The sequence below is a fragment of the Molothrus ater genome, chromosome 5, assembly GCF_012460135.2.
Source record: "Molothrus ater isolate BHLD 08-10-18 breed brown headed cowbird chromosome 5, BPBGC_Mater_1.1, whole genome shotgun sequence".
Taxonomy (NCBI): Eukaryota; Metazoa; Chordata; class Aves; order Passeriformes; family Icteridae; genus Molothrus; species Molothrus ater.
Window position 1 is genome coordinate 26414056 of NC_050482.2, and position 19877 is coordinate 26433932.

Here is a 19877-nt window from a genome sequence, read left to right on the forward strand (position 1 = left end):
ATTTGTGATCAAATTCCAAAAGTCTATCCAGTATTTGCAGACAGTGTATAATCTATAAAGTGGTATATGTCTACTGAAAAAAGAGAAGACATTTTTCATAAAAATTAATAATAAAAAAAATAAAATTAAGGATGTTGATTGAATATATGGAGTGGTAGCCAATAACAAACGACTATTCAGCACTAAATGTCACACAGACATCTTTCATCCTATCATATTTGCCGAATACAATATAGTATTGCAGAAAAAAAAAACATAAATCACAAAAATATATTTTATATTAACAATTAAAAAAAGTGCTTTTCAGAGAATAAGTGCATATTATTTCTAATAATTATGGCTCTAGTGCAAATCTCAATTAAGTCAGCCCAAAAAAATTTATTGTCTTAAATTGAATACAAGCTCTTCTAAAGGGGTGACCATACTGCCTTCTGAATCCCACACAACTTTGCCACAGCCATCCCCCATGCCAAGGCTCTGGCAGCAGGCTGTCCTGATGCACAGGATGCTGGCTAACCTCAAATCCTGCCTAGGAAGCGACAGGCAGCTGTGTCTCTCTGGGTGCCAAACGCATGCCCAGGCCACTGCTACCCTCTTGCTCCATAGATTCATCTCCTACTGTGAAGAAAGCCACATAGGTGATGAGCTATTTGTTTAAACTTTCACGAATAGCTGTGTGGCTGTTACATCTTTAACCTTCCATGCAAATTTCACATTTCAAAATTTAATATTGTTGTTACAAAAACCCAGTATATAACCCTTTAAAATACAGCATCCATGTGGGCTGGGGTGAATACATCTAGGAGAAGTAGAAAAGCAGAGGACACTGTCAGATGCAAGGATATTCTAAATTGTCCATCCAAAAAAAAAAGAGAAAACAGAAATGATCTTTGGGAGCCAAGAAATGTACAAGGTGACCTCCAGAGGTCCTTTCCAACCTAATTTACTGTATGATTCTATGAAATCCTAGTTGTAAATGGGATGCATAAACAGAAGCTCAATTCATTCGTATCTTCATTGCAAACAAGGATATATTTGTGGTGAACAAATCTAATCACAGTGTGAGCCCATAGGGAACCTGACTGCAAAAGCTGTGAGGCTGTTCAGTCATCATGTAAGACCACAGAGAAACCAGATGTACCAGGATTCTCCCACTGTGTCTAGCGAAACTCAATCCCTGAGGCATTAAAAGGTTATGGAAAAAAGGGAGAAAATGCAACACATGTACACTAATCCTCTTTATGAAGTGGGATTTTTAGAGATGGGTTTATGGGGCTAGTACTGTACTCCAAATGGAATTCAACTGCTTCAGTGTAAAGCCTCAAATGTGAATTATGTCAACTCCTGCCCAAGTCAACATTTTGAAAATATTAAGATTTGACAGCCAGAATAAAAGACCTTGTTGCACATGGAGTTCCCATTGGCATCAGTGGGAGTTCAGGACAAGGTCAAATACAAAATAGAGATTTGGATGCAGTAGATACCTTGATAGGGTGGAGGGGTCCCTGCATTTGACCAGTAGTGCACCTTGCACCAGATGGTGCTCGCCGGGAACTGCAGCCACGTTAGTCTCCATCTACATCTCTTTCCTTAGAAAAATATTAGCTGAATTATTTATTGTGATAACTGAATGCCAAATTTTCATCTGGTTTAAAAACAGCCTGAAGTTGCTGAAATCAATGCAGTCATCCTGATTTAAATTCATTTTGAACAGAAAACACAAGAGGCTTCATTCTGACCTTGCACCAGCCCTTATACTACTGTGTAATGCAGTAGAATTATTCTTGATTTCCATTTATGTGAAAATCTAATTGGTTCTTAAAATAGATTCTGTCTTTTTTTTTTCTCTCAGTCTGCTACCAGTAAATTATTTGACCTACATCTTAATAAATATTAGGAAAAAAAATCTTCTCCCCACACTTATTCCACAAATACACTTTAGAACTTGTGTATTCAACTTAGACTCTACTTTTTTGCCCCCCCAACATTTATCAAGAAAGGCAAAGGAAAATCAAGTCAATGCACTCTCAGGGACACCATACTAATATAAAGTGCCTGTTTGCTCACTTTTAATGTATGTGTGCCATACATGACTGATGTACATCTGCTTACCTTGCTGCCTTGTTGTTCTTACGATTTCAGAAATAAAAGCAATCTGTGTTTGTGGCAAACTGTTCCTTAGGAACTCCTTTCACCTAGTCTACATGAGGTTCTGTGTATTAAATAAGTTCCTCATAGATTTTCTTTTCCTGTCCAAAAGTAACACTGAAATCCCAGTAAAAAGGATTACATGCTCTCAATTTCAGAAGGGCCAGCAAGGAAATTATTATAGCTATAGATAGAAATGTAAAGGACTAGAAATCTGAAATTTCCTGAGTTTTGCCAGAGATTTCTCTGCTAAAGTCCCAATTGATGTAATGGGAATTAATAATTAAAATCCCTTCTACTTCCAAAGGGATGCTGACCTTCCAGTAGTGAATTTAAAGCATGTGATCACTTTATGTACACTACCAAAATAATCTGAAATTGACTGTACATAATAATTGCCAGTCTGCTGCCTTAATATATCATAATGTCAACTGTTGTAACTCAGGACAATGAAAGTTGCCCAATTCACTGCAAAATACAGGCTTTGGGAAATAAATGTCCTAGAAACAGGGCAGAAGCACTGACAGACATACCTTAAATGTACTCTTTCACACAATAGTAGCTAAGCAATTTGGTCAGTAAGAACTCTATGTCCTCTTACAGCACTGGGTTTTTGTTTTTTCATTATCTGTGTTGCATCCTCACTTTCCTTTTGTCCTGTGCTTCAAAATCTACAACCTGGTCTCACAAGAAATATATTCTAAGTAAATGAACCGTAAGAGTGAAAAAATGTGTTTTTCATTTTTTAAACAGTTAATCCCTGTCACCTGCTTACAGGAACTATTTCTAGTCTTATTTCAAAGGCAGAGAAAGATGTAGCTTTTATGAAACTGGGACATTTGTAAAAAGTATTATAAGTATATATGTTTCTTTAAACTTACTACCAAAGTAATAGAAACCCATAAACTACACTGGTTCCAAAAGGATGATTCCTTCTAGGATGCTAACACAGAACAGATCAGAACAAATCTTTCACCATCCCCTGGTAGAGAGGCTTAAGAAATCCTTTCTCAAAACTGCTATATAATGCACTATTTTCACGTCACAGCATACCTAAGCCTTAAACCATAATGCTGAGTCAAAGTCTATTAGACTTGGATCTCTTTCTTCATTTTAGCACTTGGAAGTTCAATGTTAAAGTCTCAACATATTCTTAGTACAAGCAATTATTCATCCTCTTACTCTTCTTGTATTTTTCAATTTCAGAAGCCCCCAGGCATGAATTAACATGTAGGCTTTTTACATTAAAAAGAAGCATTTTGCTTTCTGTTTTGAAAATGTATCTGTTCACTAGGCACCATACTTGAATAACCATACCCCCAATTTGCAGATTTTTAAGTAAAGGTTAAAGAGTTTAAGGATTGCAAACCTACCTCACCTTAAAATAGTTTTGGTTTAAGTCTGTTCATAATTGTATTTTGAGATTGCCAAGTATACCAGAAGTCTGAAAGTTTCATAATTAAGGCCTTTACTTTCGCTCTCTCCAACTTCTCACTGCATCCACCAAAGGTTATCCCATGTCCATTTATTGTCTAACTAGGTTTGCCTAAATTGGTCAAAAATTAATTTGAATCTAGCCTTGCAATCCCACTAATTTTATGTTTTCATATCTCATATAGATATCTTATGTTTTCATATCTCATATAGATATCTTTTCATATCTATCTCTGTCTGGCTGTGACAGCAGAAAATAACTTATATTCCTGCTACAAGTTTTTCTTCTGATTTCTCATGTCTTACTCCAGAACGGCCATTAAGTTACCACCCCTTTTTTACTTTTGCTTCTCTTCCCAAGACTGATCCATGTTTTGGTAACTAACCTATATGGGAATATAAATAATTCTGAGAAATTTCTGAAGGTCTTCCATCTGATTTCAGCTTGCCGACATTTCATTATGTTCCATGGCTGACCTTGTGGCAGTGTCCTTTGAAAATTCAGTGCCCTAAAAAGGCCAGAAAAAAAGAAAGAACTTTCTTTTCATCAATATAGAGCATGCAGGTTGAAACAGATATATCTTGAGGACCCGTAAATTCCAAGAGAATTCATAAGTTTTACATAAACTCTTCAAATTGCCACAGTTTTGTTATGCATGCATATCTCTGAAGAGATATTATAATAATAGAGATATTATAATAGAGAGATACATTATATCAGCTAAATGTTCTGTTAGCTTTTGAAGCATTACATTATTACTAAATTTACAATGCAGCACAGAACTACACAACAGGTATGTTTTACTTGGTTACTGCTGGTACTGTACAGAGAGGAGCTGTTGTGTTGGCTAATTAAAAGAGCACTTTTTTGTCCACATACATATCTCCAATTAGGAAAAACAGATTAATGTTATTTGGATCTCTTATTTCCACATTTTGTTTTAATAATGGAGAACAAATAAGTACAGGGAAATAATAAAATTATGCAGTGAGGAACTCTAAGAGCTTAAGAGGTAGTTTAATTATCTAAAACATGACTTCAGCAAAATCCTTCAAAAAAGGACCCAGCAATCCCTCACTGCAGCAACAGAAAGACTAACGGTGCTAACTTTTCAATTGACATTTGCCCTTTGAGCTTTAGGATGCAAGCTTTCCTTTCACATGCAGAACTGATCAAGAGCGTGCAGTGCAGAATCCCAGTGGTCCAGATGTGACACAGAGCATAACCTAAATGTCTTGCTCCCAGCAATGTCCCTAGCAGCAATGTCCCTAGCAGAGTCTGACCTGAGTGCTGTGTTCAGGTAAGGTACAGCAGCAGTAGTGAATGCCCCAGTGCTGCAGGAAATCCAGCTTTTTTTCCACCTAGTACTTACTGTCATGCACAAAACAGAAGATCTGGAATTCAAGCCCAGCTTCATAAAAAGATCTCTGAAGTACTAGACAGTACAGTCCTGGAAAGCATGGTCTCCTGTTTATTCTGGATTCTCCAGCTATTAAAATGCAAGAGCAATGAGAGAGGGAGAGTGAGATGTGGGCAAAAGAGATTGACTTCCATGTTTGCTGCTTAGGATACCTGCCCCTTAGGGCAAGATTTAGGTCCTGGTCTCAGCTCCAGAGCCTGACATTATGTAATCAATGAGAAAACAAAGCAAAACCAGCACTAAACTATCTATGTAGCTGGGACGAGATTCTATGCATTTCTCTTGCCAGCAGACTGTCGTATCTAGTACAGTGCAACATCCTGATTCTGCTCAATGTTTCACACTTTTCTTTAAATACCACACTCAAACATTGCCTGACCACATGCAAATACTGGTCCAATTTAGCAAAAGATACTGCCATTTGCTACAGTTAGGCTTGACTAGTTTTGCAGGTGACATTTCAGATAAAACACTCATTCTTTCGTACCTCCATGAAACAGGCAATGCAGTAGTAAATGAATATTTACAGTTTTAGAGTTACATCAGAGATACATTCATGCAGTTCCTTCTATCATGCACTCACAGTGCTGTTCTGATAGTATCTGCAGAATTCAAACTGTTGTGTTTCTTAAAAAGATGACCTACCTTTACTGAGAGACTGTTCCCTGCATCCTCATAAGTATAAAAACTTAAAATTATTTCTCCTTATTCTACATATAATTGAGACTATTTCATGCTTAATATCCAACAAACTGACAAAACAGGACCATGGCATAAGGTTCTAGGTATCAAATTATTTGCAGTGAACAGTTAACAGCTGATTTGACCTGAATATGCAAAACTATTTGCACTTTCTAGATCATAAGACCTAAAGCTTGGTAGTACAACATATATTCATGGTAGCTGCTTGCAAAACCAATGTTTATCCTCCACCTCAGACATTACAGATTTGACTCTCCATTGTCTCAATCTTGTGCATTCAAAGCAATTATCACTCAGCAGTTTACCTTTTAAAACAATTTATATTTTCTTTACAGAGCTTTACATCAATCCAGAGTCATTACACAATACTATATAATACACATATATGTATACATATATATCATATCTATGCATAAATATAGAAAGTGTATGCTGTAGGTGTTATCTTAAAACTTGAACAATAGATTCGTAGGAAGGCTAATGCCTAGATGTGAAGTGGTCATATCAGCAAAAAATAAATATTTCTTACATTGACACTGTTAATTTTTGTCCCTAAGCACAGCCTAAAAGACAGCTTTGAAAGATGTCAGTGACAGTTATCCTATTTTATCCTATTATTTTTAAATCCCCCCTCAGTATATTGCTAGAAATAGAAAATTCTATTGTCAAATAGTCTCTGTAATCCTACAACATACTGTCCATGGTTCACCTCTAACCTACCTTAAAGATAGCAGAAAATGGAAGTATTTACGTATCTCAGCTCTACAAAAATGATTGATTTGACACATATCCCTCTGCACTGATAATAGTCATGCAAATAATTCCATGAGCACAGGAAGAAATGGTGCAGTAACTGCAGCAGAGGCAAGAGGAGCTCAGCAGTGTGGCTGTGGATCAGTTTGATGCTGAACAGGTCAGTAGGATGTGCAGCCTGTCACAGAACCAGCGTGGCCTTTGCTACCTGCCATTCTGCCCCGGGTGCAGAAACCACAGTGACATATCCAGGGTCCTGTTCAGCTGCACAGCTGAGCGTAGCCAAGCTTGGTCACCAAGACACCAAACAAGAAAGGGACTAGAACTCCAGGCCATGGCCAATTTTGGCCAGGAGATGAATCACTGTATGCTGAAGCCTCAGTTACAGACCAGGGTCCCTAGGGAGGTGTGGCCAGTCTGAATCTGGAGGCCAGCCAAGGGAAAAAGGTAAACTCTAGGACAAGCAGCCAACATCTACATTCACAAAATTTATAGGAACCTCACCAGCGTCTGAGACCTCTCTGCTCATGTATCTGACTTCACTAAAATCAGCCTTCAGATTTAAAAGAGAAGGAAGGGAAGAAATATGTGTAAATTCACTTAGGCATTATATAGCTTTTGACAGAAGGTGTATGAAAAATAATGAACCATAATCACTCCTTTCATTGGGCCCAACTACACGCTAATAATCTCTAGTGAGCCAACAGCACTGAATGGGATGAGAGCAAAACCTGCTAACCCAGCCATCACCCCAGCCAAAGAATATTCCACACATTTCCACATATGCTGGAAAACTATGAAAGAGCTTGGGATAGAGTAGGTTTACATAACAGGTAAAGTTATGTGTATCTCACATGAGTCTCTGTGCTTTATATTGGATGCATAAAAATGTTGGACACAGCTCAGCTGGAAGAAGTCATCTTTCCCCTGTCTCTCAAGCATTTTCAAGTTTGTCTCTCAAGGCAAGCATTCTGTTCTGTAATGTCACTAACCCCATTCATTTTGCTCCACAGTGTTCCACTGGTGCCTATAATGGTCATAGGAAAAATGTGTTCCTGAATGCTGTGATTGGCACTGTTAATGACCATGACACTGCAGAGCTGCTCTGTGCTTCAGCGGGGTTAGCTGATTTCACGACCTAAATTTCCATTTAGCAAGGTAAACCAGAAGTATTGTATAGCTGTGGGAAAGCATTTTACTGAAAATCAAATATTAAAATCGCAGAGACAAAAGGACTATAAAATATAATACCTGAGAAGGGGTAAGGTGCACAGAAAACACAAACCAAACACTTCTGTTTAAAAAAGAAAATCTACAAGCTTTCTAGAGCTAACATACAACACTTCTAAAATCGCTGTAACACTGTAGTAAATTAACAGAGCTTTCCATGTTAGTGGTTCTGGGGTGCTGGCTTGCAGTGACAGGAAACCTTTTTTTGTATGGTATGCTCCTCTTCTACCCAAAAGTCATTGATACAGTGCCATATGGTAAGGTAGGGGAACAGTCACTGAAGAGGTCAAGGTTGCATAGCTGTGCATCAGAAACAAAACATCATCAGCATGGCCCTGGGTCAGTGCTCCCAATTCAACTTCTAAATTCTGGAATACTTTCTACCTGTTTTTCACCAGATTGTTTTCATATTATTTGTTAGATAAGCCTCACGCAAAAATCATGTTTTTCACCCATGGTGATTTAGTCATGAATTCCAAATGTGTTCAGCTGTTTTCAAATATTTTGGTTGTTGGATTGTACCACTGTGATGTATTCGCATTACCGTATGTCATGCAGAGAAAAACAAATAGTCAATGGAATGTATTTACAGTGGTTGAAAGACATATTTTATTGTAGATTATACTAAAATATCCACAATTAATTGGATTAATTAAACAGCAGATGAAAATATATTAAATAAATGAATCACTATTTCTGTAAGACCATTCTGTGTGTCTACGCATATGCTTCAACAAATCCCATCCACAAGATTTGGAAGGAATGGTATTTTATTTTTTGTATAGAGAAAGAAGAAAGTATTCTCCCTCCTGTTCCACATTCAATTATCAAAACACCAACAGGTTTTCTGGCATAGAAAGAGAGTGGAGACACTGGATATAGCAGGAACTTTACTAAGTTTGGTTCACATTCTCTTGATGTTCTGGCAAGAGGTTCTTTCTCCTACCTAGGTGTGCAGGTAAAGATAGTCTTCCTAAGGTCTGCAGCTGAGAGTCCTGCTGTATGCACTCTTACTGAGGCATCTTTACAGTGCTGCCCATATTAACTAAAAACTATTGATGGAATAAGAATTTCAATGCTTCCCATTAAGAAAACTGCAAGTTCAGAATAATTCACATTAAAAGACTTGATGTACAGAGACATAAGATAGTGCCTACCTTCCACTATGAAAAAAATCTAACCAAACAATCCAAAACTTGAACTAAACAAATTGCATAAAGATTACATTTTGAATATTACATTATTTCTATATTTGCATGGAGAGATCCAAGATGAAAGTATTAGAAAAATACTCTTGAGTATTCTCAACCGTTCAAAAATACTATTGTAACAAATGTATCACCTTGAAATTACTGCTTCAGATACTGTGAAGTTCCTTTTTTTCCTTCTATGGAGCTCCACCATCGATCTGCATCACTGTGGATGTGACCGGCTTTATCTTTTTTAAGTCGCTTGTTATCACTCATCCTTGGCCATGAAAACAAGCATTTCAGTAATTCTTCAGCACAGCACAATACATATATGGTGCACAAACAACAGAGACAACATATGAACCTTTCTTTGACTCACTAACATTCTCTTTTCTCTTTTTCCCTCTAATCATATATGTAAAATTACCATTTCTGAAGTCCAGCATTTTAAAAATGTATCTTATCTTTTTGCAGACACAACTAATTAGCAGTGCAATTTAATATTGCTAATTACCCATGGCCACAGTTAAGGTCATTTGCACTTTTAACTACCTGATATGCAAGTGAAGTCAAGTAAGTCCATGTCCACACTACCTAAATTGCACAATAACTGAACTTAACACTGCAACACTGATGTAGCAGTTTATCTACAAAACCTAAATGCAAAAGATGTGTCCAGTCTTTCAAATGCAGCCCTAGTGAACTAACTGATGAAAGGTATTTAGAAGCCTAAGGAAACAGGTAAGTATCTAAAGGGATTTTTAGAAGTATATAGGTGCCTCACTCCTATTAGAGTAATGCAGAGCAGTTTTTTCTTTGCAGGACAAAGCATTTTTCAGATGTTTGGCAGATAAGTGTTTTTGTATTTAAATCTTCATTTATTCCTGTGTAAAAGTGCAGCACAGAGCTACTTTTAAGAACCAAATTAATTTTCAAGGGCAACTATGAAATATTTTTTAAAATACTGAATTAAATGTTTTTGAGAAATATTTATAAAACATCAGAGAGTCTGGGTAAATGCTAACATTAAAAATATAATTATTATCCATAAGAATTGTTATAGTCACATGAATGCAATTTTGTTGTAGATGAAAACGTGCATCACTGAGACAGAGACCACTAAAGAGATTTTCAGTGTGGGGTGAAATTTATGTTTGTGCTGAGAGCCAACCCAGGAGGCAGACACTGCCAACAAATGTCTTTACTCTGAAAACACTTTACTAAGGATAAGAACCAAATATATTGCAGGTGACATTCTCTATTGTGCAGGGGTCCTACACAGGTCTCTGTATTATACAAGTCCTACTTAAATACTGCTCCAAAGTTGCACAAATCTACTGCACAGGCAAGAAAGTTCCCTTGAAAAAATTCCTTGAGCCCTTTGAAAAGGATGCACTTTAGTAGCATCTATCACAGTTTCTCAAGCAATACATAAATCTTGTGCTGGCCTCTGCACAGGGGTAGGCACACCTTGTACATTATTTCTCCTGTGTTGTAGAAATATTGGAAAATCCTACAGTGCTTGAATTCACATTATGCAGAACAGGTTGATACTACATATATACAGATTTCAAGACAGTCAGTAAACCCATTAACTACTAAAATTTTTTGCTACTGACAACTTCTGGCCCCATGCTGAACTCCTCATTCCACTGAAATAATTGAGAGACATTAATGACCTTAGTGAGGACAATATCTCAACCCATCCAATCAACTGTAATTCTTCTAACCCAATCTCTACCTCAGACTCCATTAGTGAGATTTCTCAGTGTCAGACTTCTCAAAACCCTCTCACATTCTGAGGAAAGGGTTCAAAACCACGGCAGTCACGCAGCATCCTCACCTGGTTCACAACTGTGAATTTCAAGGCACATATTCTCAAAAGAAATAGATGGCAACTACCCCAAATGCTGCTTACACACCAACAAATTCCTCTGTGATAGTATTGAACTGTGACCCATGTCTGCACTCGTTCCTGGCTCCTTGTCCACGTGAGCCCAGCCATCCCCTCAGGGGAGAGAACTGCCCAGACCTGCAGATGATATCAAAGATTGAGAATATCAAAGTAGGATTCTACAAAAAGATGATCTTGATCTGGAAATGGACTTAGTGGATCCAATTCATTAAACAGTGTTCCTTGGCCATTCTTGAATAGTACCTAATTTGGAAAAAAAAACCTAGACTTGGAATACAGAATCCTCAGTCACTACCAACAAAGCTGAGTATTTCACCAGTTATTTTCTTCACTGTGATACTTAAATAACTCAAATAGGAGAAAATGAAAGAGCTCTGTGCCATAACTCTCAAGAACTTTATAGTAGAGTTCTCCGAACCTGGAGATGGTTCTCATCTTTGATCTAAATCAGAAAATCAGCAAAATTGTCTTGCCTCTCTCATTTTCTAGTGAAAGTTCTAGTCAGTCTGCTGCTAACTCTAATAAGGTACACGAACCCTCTTGTGCTTGTACTTCACTTACACTCTCCTTCTACCCTTCCTTCACAGGGCACAGCAGTACATAAGTATGAAAAGAAATAATGTCAAGGAAAGCTATTTATTTCCCTAGGAGTAATCACTTCTTCTGATATGCTTGTTTGGGACCATGGGTCCTCTGTGTTTTGAAGTTTCCTTTGTGGTGCCCTTAGTGTTACCCCACCCCCCCACCCTTATATTGTGTGGTGGACAATTTATTCAAGATTCAAGATCCTTCCTTGTGCCAAAACCCCAAGAAATTCTTCTTGGATATCCCTAATCCACTCACTATGCAACTTGGGCTGCCTCACACTTTTTTTTTCTGAACCTTTCATATTTCTAGTGCAGCTGTTTTGAAGAACTAGTTAGCACAGACCTCATCACCTGTCCCTTACATATCTCTTTTCCCTGCCTTCCAACTGTTCTTGCTCTCTGGAGCCATCTTGTTCTGACATCTGCCTTCTCCTTCCAGATTCTCAGCCCCATGACTCTTGGATTTTTTTCCCCTACATGGAGGACCTGCTACCTATGCAACAGTTTAACACAGCATTATGTCACTCCACTCTCTTACCTGGCAACAAAGGTTTCTCTTGAGTGACTCTACCCTTATAACAAACAGAATGGAGTTCAAGCCATGTGATGGACTTTAGATTTGTGACTCAGAATAAGATAATCTGGCCCCTAATGCATATCTTTCTCAGTGATTTCTATGATAGGAAACTAACTTTGTTATGTGGCACTTCAATCTAGATGTCTACATTTTGTTGAACAAAATTAGAACACTTGTTCTCAGGTTAGCCTGTGATGACAAATGGATTTATGCTGAACTGGTGGTTGAGCACTGAATGAATTCTGAAGTTCACAAACTTCTAAGCAGTTGTTACAGGTCTAAAAGGAGAGCAAGTTTTAAAATGTTATATAGCAACATAATCTTGTAACATCTCCTAAAAGAAAGCCCAGACTGAAAAAAAAGTTAAAACCTGCATCACAGGATCTATTTTATGATGATGATTGTGTTGCCTTGTTTACTCCTAACAGAAAATCATCATTCTTACACATACCAGTGTAAGAATAGGCCCTGACCTGTGACCATACTATAGTCATTCATAGTACTAAGTATAATAAATCTTCCTAATCTTGCATTGCAAATGTTTCATTTCCATGCATGGCATTTGGAGAACTCTATATTAGAGAGACCATTAAAGCTACTTCCTTGCCCTTCACATTTTAGGAATGACATCAAAGGTTATTGTTCATGTCACTGTGGGTATGTATATTTAACAACAAAGAAGGAGAGGGGTCTGCATAGCTTAGGTGATTGCAACATGAGAAGTGCAACTTGAAGTAGTAACTTTAACAACCTACCCAATTTTTAAAAGTGAAGCTAACCCCTGCCAACCTAAAGATGAGCACCATCATGTCCTCATAATTACGTTTGTTGAAAAAATTAAAAATTGTGTGGCACCTGAGCTTTGTGTCAGTTTTCTGCCTAAGAATAAATTTTATCTGAAACAAGCCACATGGTTGAAGTAGTGTGATGTTGGTTTCAAATACATGTATTTTCCAGTGGCTGGAGACCTCTAGGCTTGGTCAGGCTGCTACTGAAGCTAATTTTGTGGTTTGGCAACCAATTCCAATGCCTTTTAGTGAGTGTCAAAAAAAGAACCCAAACCTGACAACAGCCTTAAAAAATGCCTGTAGTCTACTAACAGTCTCACGGATGTGACACACATTATGAATCAACCCTATAAATCTGTCCCACAGAAGGATTTATTCTGGCTTGAACGGAAGCTCCCAGCGAAGAAGTTCCTCAGGATCCAAATCTCTCGACCCAAAACAAGCTGTTCCTCAACTGCCTTGCAGCCAAAGCGAATTACTCTTGGGGCACGGCTTTCATGTTCCCACTTCTCCCGGATAAACTTCCACACAAACCGAAGAGGCGGGAGGGCGGAGGGATCCCGGTCCTTCCCTCTCCCTCCTGGTTTTGCCACGGTGGCACCAGCGAGGGTCAGCGCCGGCGGGTGCGGGGGCCGGCGGGAGGCCCCTGCGGCGGCCCCGGCTGCAGCCCGCCGCCTCCCGGCGCCGCCGCCCCGGCCCACCGGCCCGCATGACATCATCGGGACGGCTCGGGATCGATCCCCGCCGGCCGCCGGCTCGGGCGGCGCTCCTCCGCGGCGGCCGCCGCTGCCGCCCTGCGCGCCGAGGGGGACCGCGGGCCCTGCCGCGGGCGGAACGGGCTGACACCGGGCTCATCGCCGCCGCCATGCAGCGAGCGCGCTGACGGCTCTGCGCCGGCTTCGGGCTGCGCGTCGGGAACCGCTCCACGGGCTGCCGGGGGAAAGGTGCGGCGTCCTCACGGCCCCGCGGCGGATGCGCCCTTCGCCAACAACGGCGCTCGTTAAGGAGCCCTCCCTGGCTCGGGGGTCAGGAAGAAGGAATTCACCGGGTGGGAATCGGGAGGAAGGAAAAGGAGCCACGAGCGGGAGGATCAAGCAGCGGCAGCTGAAGAAACCGCCCGGTGCCTCTCCTGACAGGCTGCGACGCGCAGCGCGGCGGGCGCTTCCAGACCCCCGTCGTAAGCGAATGGGGCGGGAGGGGGAGCCCAGAGGCATAAACAAGGAGCGCAGGACCTAATTCCTTCCCCTCCCTTTCCTCACTGGCTTGCCCGGGCTCGCCAATAAATCCAGCTGGGCTATACATCGCGATGGGAACGTGCTGCCAAGGAGGCTGCCTTCCCGTCGCTGAGGATGCTGCCTTCCCCTCACTGAGGAGGCTGCTGCCGCCGGGGCTGCCTGCACACCACTGAGGACGCTGCTGCTGCTGCTGCCGCCGCCGAGGTTGCCGTGCCCTCTCCGAGACAGCAGCAGCTGCTGCCGCCGAGCCTGCCGTGCCCTCATTGAGGCGGCCGCCGCCGCTGCGTTACAGGGAGAGATTGTGGCGCTGCGACAGGGGAGGACGGGGCTCGGCGCGCAGGGGGGAGGCGCGGCGAGCATGCGCCGCCCGAGCCACTGACTGGATCCTCAGCCAAGGTACCGAGGCAAAAAAAAAAAAAAAGAAAAAAAAAGGGAAATTGAAAAAAAAAAAAAGGAGAAAGGAAAAGGATTGAGAGAAAGAAGAATGAATGACGGTAGAAGAGAATAGAAAAGACCGCCAGGGTAAAGCAGCCCCCGGTCGGCGGGAAGGAGCAGCTCTGGCATGTGGGGATCTCCGGCACCAACAGGTAGGAGGAGAGGGGCTGGGGGCGCCGAGGGCTGCCGCGGCTGCAGGTGCGTGCTGAGAGGGCTCTCCCGCTCAGGGCTGCGGGGCTGATTTCCAAAGAAGGGGCATGATGGAAGCCCTCCCAGACAATGCCTCTTCCGCTCTCCCCAGCTCCCCGCCGCGGGGGGCTCTCGCACGGCTCCGGCAGATGCGGCTGATGCCAGGCAGCGGCGGCCGGGCTGCCTCGCAGCGCGGCGCAGTCAGTCCAGCGCAGCATGGCCGGGCGCGGGGGAGCGGCCGTGGCCGTGGGTGCGTGTGTCAGCGGCGGCGGCGGTGTGAGTGAGTGTGCGGCGGGGCCGGTGCGTGCGGGCTCCGTGTGCGCGGAGGCAGGGCCGGCCGCCGCGGGGACAGCTCCACGGAGGAGGGGGAGCGGCGGGGCTGGCGGGAGGGGGGAGGGGGAGCCTGATTTCATGGTTTTAAAACGATGCCATGATCTGATCAGCCTCTGTTTACACAGCAGCAATCAGGCTCTTTTGTGGACGGTAAGAATGGAAGGATTTTGCTGGGATTCAGTGGGAATATCCTTTGTACACCCGAGGTGGCATAGGAAACACTTCGTGTGAATAACGAAGGAGCCCGATCATGCCTGCTGTGGCTCCTGTCCCTGGCTCTGGAGGGAGAAAAAAGAAAAACAAAACAAAACCGGAAAAAAAAAATAAAAGCAGCAACAGACAGCTCTTTATTGTATTTTATTGCATGAAATGTGTTCCGGTACGATTCACTGGGAGGATTAATGGGAATCATGGAGCCCTAATTAGCAAAAAAAAAAAAAAAGAAAAGAAAAACAACCAAAAAAAAAAACCCAACAATTTATATGTTTATTTAAGCATAACCAAAACTAGCTCTCCCGAAAGGGTGGGCATTATATCTGGGCTGTGCTGCCTATTTTTGCTCAGTATTTACACTGACCGTTGCTTATTATGAATTATGTCGAGGCTTTAACGATTTGCATCAAAGCACGGGGGAAGGGGGGGAGGCCGGGGGGGACGACACCCTAAAGCATACTGCTATCGACTGTCTAGATACCTGTTTATCGAAAAGGCTAAACGATAAAATTATTGTTTATAGAGGAAGGGAGGGGGATAGTGAATACTGTTTCTCTTACAAAATGCATAAACTAACACTGTGTGATTAATGTGCTTTGGTGACTTGGGTTAAAAAACATAAATTCTGCAGGGTTTCTTTGGGTGTGATCCATATCAACACAGCAGTTGCCTGTTAAAACATTGACAAATACTGTAGCCATAAAATAAATGTAGGTAATGTCAAAATATCAGCAGTCTTTGGGGATTCTTTAAAAAAGATGTCAGTGATTAACTCTTGGGCTTGCAAACTGGGAATCTTTTGATTCATAAAATCTCTGAGGCTTTAACTGTGAAATTATATGTGCTACCAAATATAAGGGGCACTGGTCAGTCGTGAAACTGTAACAAATCTGCCAATAGTCAATTATACTAAATAGTCAGTTTAAAAAAAAAAAAAAAGCCTTATGTTTTTTTAGAAACAAACAATAGTACTCAAATTTACAACTTCATTTGGTTCTCCATAAATTAACATCTTTGCTAGCACTTTCTGACATCATTTTGTGTTAACTTAAGAACTGATAGCTCGATTTTTTTTCAGATATTTTGATGGCATGACAAATCAGAAAGAAGAGGATGTACTGTATGACTAGACACAAGATCAGTTCTGTTTGTGGATTACATTTTCAGTAAGATGTATGGATCTATTTTTTCCTTGTTCTTAAATATAGATCATGAGACTTGACTGAGGCAATATACATATCATCCATCCATCTATGGCGAACTACAGCCATGCAGCTGACAACATTTTGCAAAATCTCTCTCCTTTAACAGCTTTTCTGAAACTGACTTCACTGGGTTTCATAATAGGAGTCAGTGTGGTGGGTAACCTTCTGATCTCCATTTTGCTAGTCAAAGATAAGACCTTGCATAGAGCTCCTTACTACTTCCTGTTGGATCTTTGCTGCTCAGATATCCTCAGATCTGCAATTTGTTTCCCTTTTGTTTTCACCTCGGTAAAAAATGGCTCTACGTGGACGTATGGGACTCTTACTTGCAAAGTGATTGCCTTTTTGGGGGTTTTGTCCTGCTTTCACACTGCTTTCATGTTATTCTGCATAAGCGTCACGAGATACTTAGCTATTGCCCACCACCGTTTTTATACGAAGAGACTGACCTTCTGGACTTGTTTGGCTGTTATCTGTATGGTGTGGACTCTCTCTGTAGCCATGGCTTTCCCCCCAGTTTTAGATGTGGGCACCTACTCATTCATTAGGGAGGAAGACCAATGCACTTTCCAGCATCGTTCCTTCAGGGCTAATGATTCATTGGGATTTATGCTTCTTCTTGCCCTTATCCTCCTAGCCACACAGCTTGTCTACCTCAAGCTGATATTTTTTGTTCACGATCGCAGGAAAATGAAGCCAGTCCAGTTTGTTGCAGCAGTGAGCCAGAACTGGACTTTCCATGGTCCTGGAGCAAGCGGTCAAGCAGCTGCTAATTGGCTGGCTGGATTCGGAAGGGGTCCCACGCCTCCAACCTTGCTGGGAATCAGGCAGAACGCCAACACCACAGGCAGGAGGAGGCTACTGGTTTTAGACGAATTCAAAATGGAGAAGAGAATCAGCAGAATGTTCTACATCATGACATTCCTCTTTCTGACCTTGTGGGGTCCCTATTTGGTAGCCTGTTACTGGAGAGTTTTTGCGAGAGGGCCTGTAGTACCTGGGGGATTTCTAACGGCCGCTGTCTGGATGAGTTTTGCCCAAGCTGGAATCAATCCTTTTGTCTGCATTTTCTCCAACAGGGAGCTGAGGCGCTGTTTCAGCACAACCCTTCTTTACTGCAGAAAATCCAGGTTACCAAGGGAACCTTACTGTGTTATATGAGGGAGCATCTGTAAATCTTTAGCCTTGTGAAACACTACCATTCTCTGCTAAGCAATTGTGGCCTGTAGCCATGTCTTGAGGAGAAAATCAAGAATGGGACGTCAGCAGCTGCAAGGATTTGGGCAACATTCTGCAGTCTCTGCAATAGCTCACCTCTAATCCTGTTTTAAACCTAAACATGTTCCTGCTGACCACTGCTGAAGGTTTGTAATTAAGAACAAAGGACTGAACTACTGCCCTGAATTCCTTTATGTGGTTGAAATCTAGATTATGAAAGTAGCAGGTGCTAAGTATCAGTGCTAAATGCTGTGTATATCACTACATAAAATAAGAACATCAAAAAGATTAGCATTGGACATCTTAATAAATTAAGTTGATATGAGGTTAATGTGTTGATAAAACTAATTTTAGACATCTGAAGACCTTTAAAACATTTCATACAATTATTATTTTGCAAAGACTGAAAACTGGGGACTCAAGTACTGTAACTGATTAAAGATGTGCCATGCATTATTGGATTATCACACTTACAAATCTGTTTGCCTTGTGAGTAAGTTTTGGGGAGCATTCCAAAGCAGTATTTTTGTTCAGATTTTGACTTTAATTTTTTTTTCTCCAAATATATTACTCTTTCTAATTACCATTTTCCTTAACAGTGAAATTACTAACATTTAACTGTATTCTGTGTTTTTTGCTGATTTGGTATAAAGTTTAATAGACTCTTATTTATATTTTTTAAAAAGCTAGATATCAGTCTGTTAGGCAACGTTAATGATAATATCCAGTCATAATTGAACAGTTATAATTATACAGAATAAACACATGTTGCCTTAAAGGGTTATCTAGTATCTTCCATTTTGTTTAGCATTGAAGCAAATAAGCAAGGAAAATTGAATCAATAACTCTGGTCAGTCATTTGGGAGTGCATGAAAGATCACTTAGTCCTCTTTTTTCCTTTTTGCTCCAATGGTTCCCAAAATCAATATGCACATCACTGGGATTATATGATTTTTTTCTAGGTGTGCCGCCCTTTCTAGTTTGTTCTGAGAAACACAGGCAGTTGATGTATGTTTATATTTTAAGACAGCTGTCATGGGGAGACCGCAGCCTTAGTATGATATCTTGCACAATTTGTGAAGCATTTATTCTACTGAAGGCACAGTCTTGTTTATATTTTCTGCACATTTTGGTGTATTGGTTGTTTTAAATTATTTAAGTTTTAACTTGTGAAAGCATATACTATGATTTCTTAGTATTTTAGAAATACATTAGAGTCTGTGAGTCTTTCCTTCTTTAAGATACAGATGTGTGGATTTCAATATAAAGTTGCATTTGCCAAAATTTACCTGTGTAGCTTGTTAATTTTCTTGGAATAAAATTTTACATTTTTCCAGTTATACAATTAACCTTTTTTATTTTGTCTAGTGAGCTAGCATGAAGTACTGAGAATGTAGCCATTATGAATTATTATCCTTTGCAGTCACTGTATTCCCAAACTGTAAATGCATGAATGATGGGGACCACAGGATTGATAAATGATATTATCTGCAGTAGCACTATTGTGTAGTTTATCATAATTACCCATCTATCTGTTCTAATATGTCAGTTATATTTAAAGTTACAACACAGTATTTGACATTAACTTCACAGTTTAATTTTGGAAAATGTGTATAACTGAAGCACAAAATCATGAGTTGATCAGTCATAAAGAACACAGATTTTTCTTAATTTTGGGAGAGACAAGACTAGAGGTCTGAATTCAGTATTGGTATATCTTGTCCTTTGTTGCAGTTTTATGACCAGCAAGTTAACGTATGCATACACAAGTAGCAGTCAATAATGGAAAAGCTTAAATTTGTGTGATAACATTATATAACATATGCAACAATTCAGACAGTTGTGTCTATATGTGATCAGACAACTTGATCAAAGATTTGGTGAGCGATCTGTTTGACCTCACACTTTTATACTGAGGTTGATTGGTGAGAGGCATGGCTTTATATACTGTGTTGAAACAGAAAAAATGCTGAAACAATGAGTCCTCATCAGTGTAGGAATGTTTCAGAACGTAATTTGAAATGGGACCAATAAACTTCTACCAAAAGGACATTTTTATTACACTGGAAAAGGCTTTGAAATTAAGGTAGTTAAGCAATTGTCAAAGATAGAAGGAGTGGATAAAAACTGAATCATATGTTGAGAAAAATTCTGAAAGTCATTCCACTTAAGTTTATTAAAAGGTTGATTGGCAATAACTTCAGTCTAATTTCTTTAAAATAGTAACCTTTACAAGGAACATTGATATTACATATTGTAATAAAGAAGTACATATAAATAAAGTTGTAAATAGTATATAGTTGT

At 40.4% G+C, this 19877-nt stretch overlaps 1 protein-coding gene across 5 annotated transcripts; it reads left to right on the plus strand.

The window, feature by feature from the left end:
* The first annotated feature begins 14089 nt into the window (after positions 1 to 14089).
* On the plus strand, positions 14090 to 18918 carry GPR85 (G protein-coupled receptor 85). Of its 5 annotated transcripts, none has more exons than XM_036400883.2 (2): positions 14090 to 14567; positions 16229 to 18918. In XM_036400883.2, exon 2 carries the CDS (start codon positions 16404 to 16406, stop codon positions 17514 to 17516), a length of 1113 nt encoding a protein of 370 aa, XP_036256776.1. In that variant the 5' UTR covers positions 14090 to 14567; positions 16229 to 16403; the 3' UTR covers positions 17517 to 18918. The 5 variants fall into 5 exon arrangements, with proteins under 5 accessions (XP_036256776.1, XP_036256777.1, XP_036256778.1 ...); XM_036400884.2 differs by lacking the exon at positions 14090 to 14567 and adding an exon at positions 14577 to 14884; XM_036400885.2 differs by lacking the exon at positions 14090 to 14567 and adding an exon at positions 14577 to 14854.
* Positions 18919 to 19877: the final 959 nt, after the last annotated feature.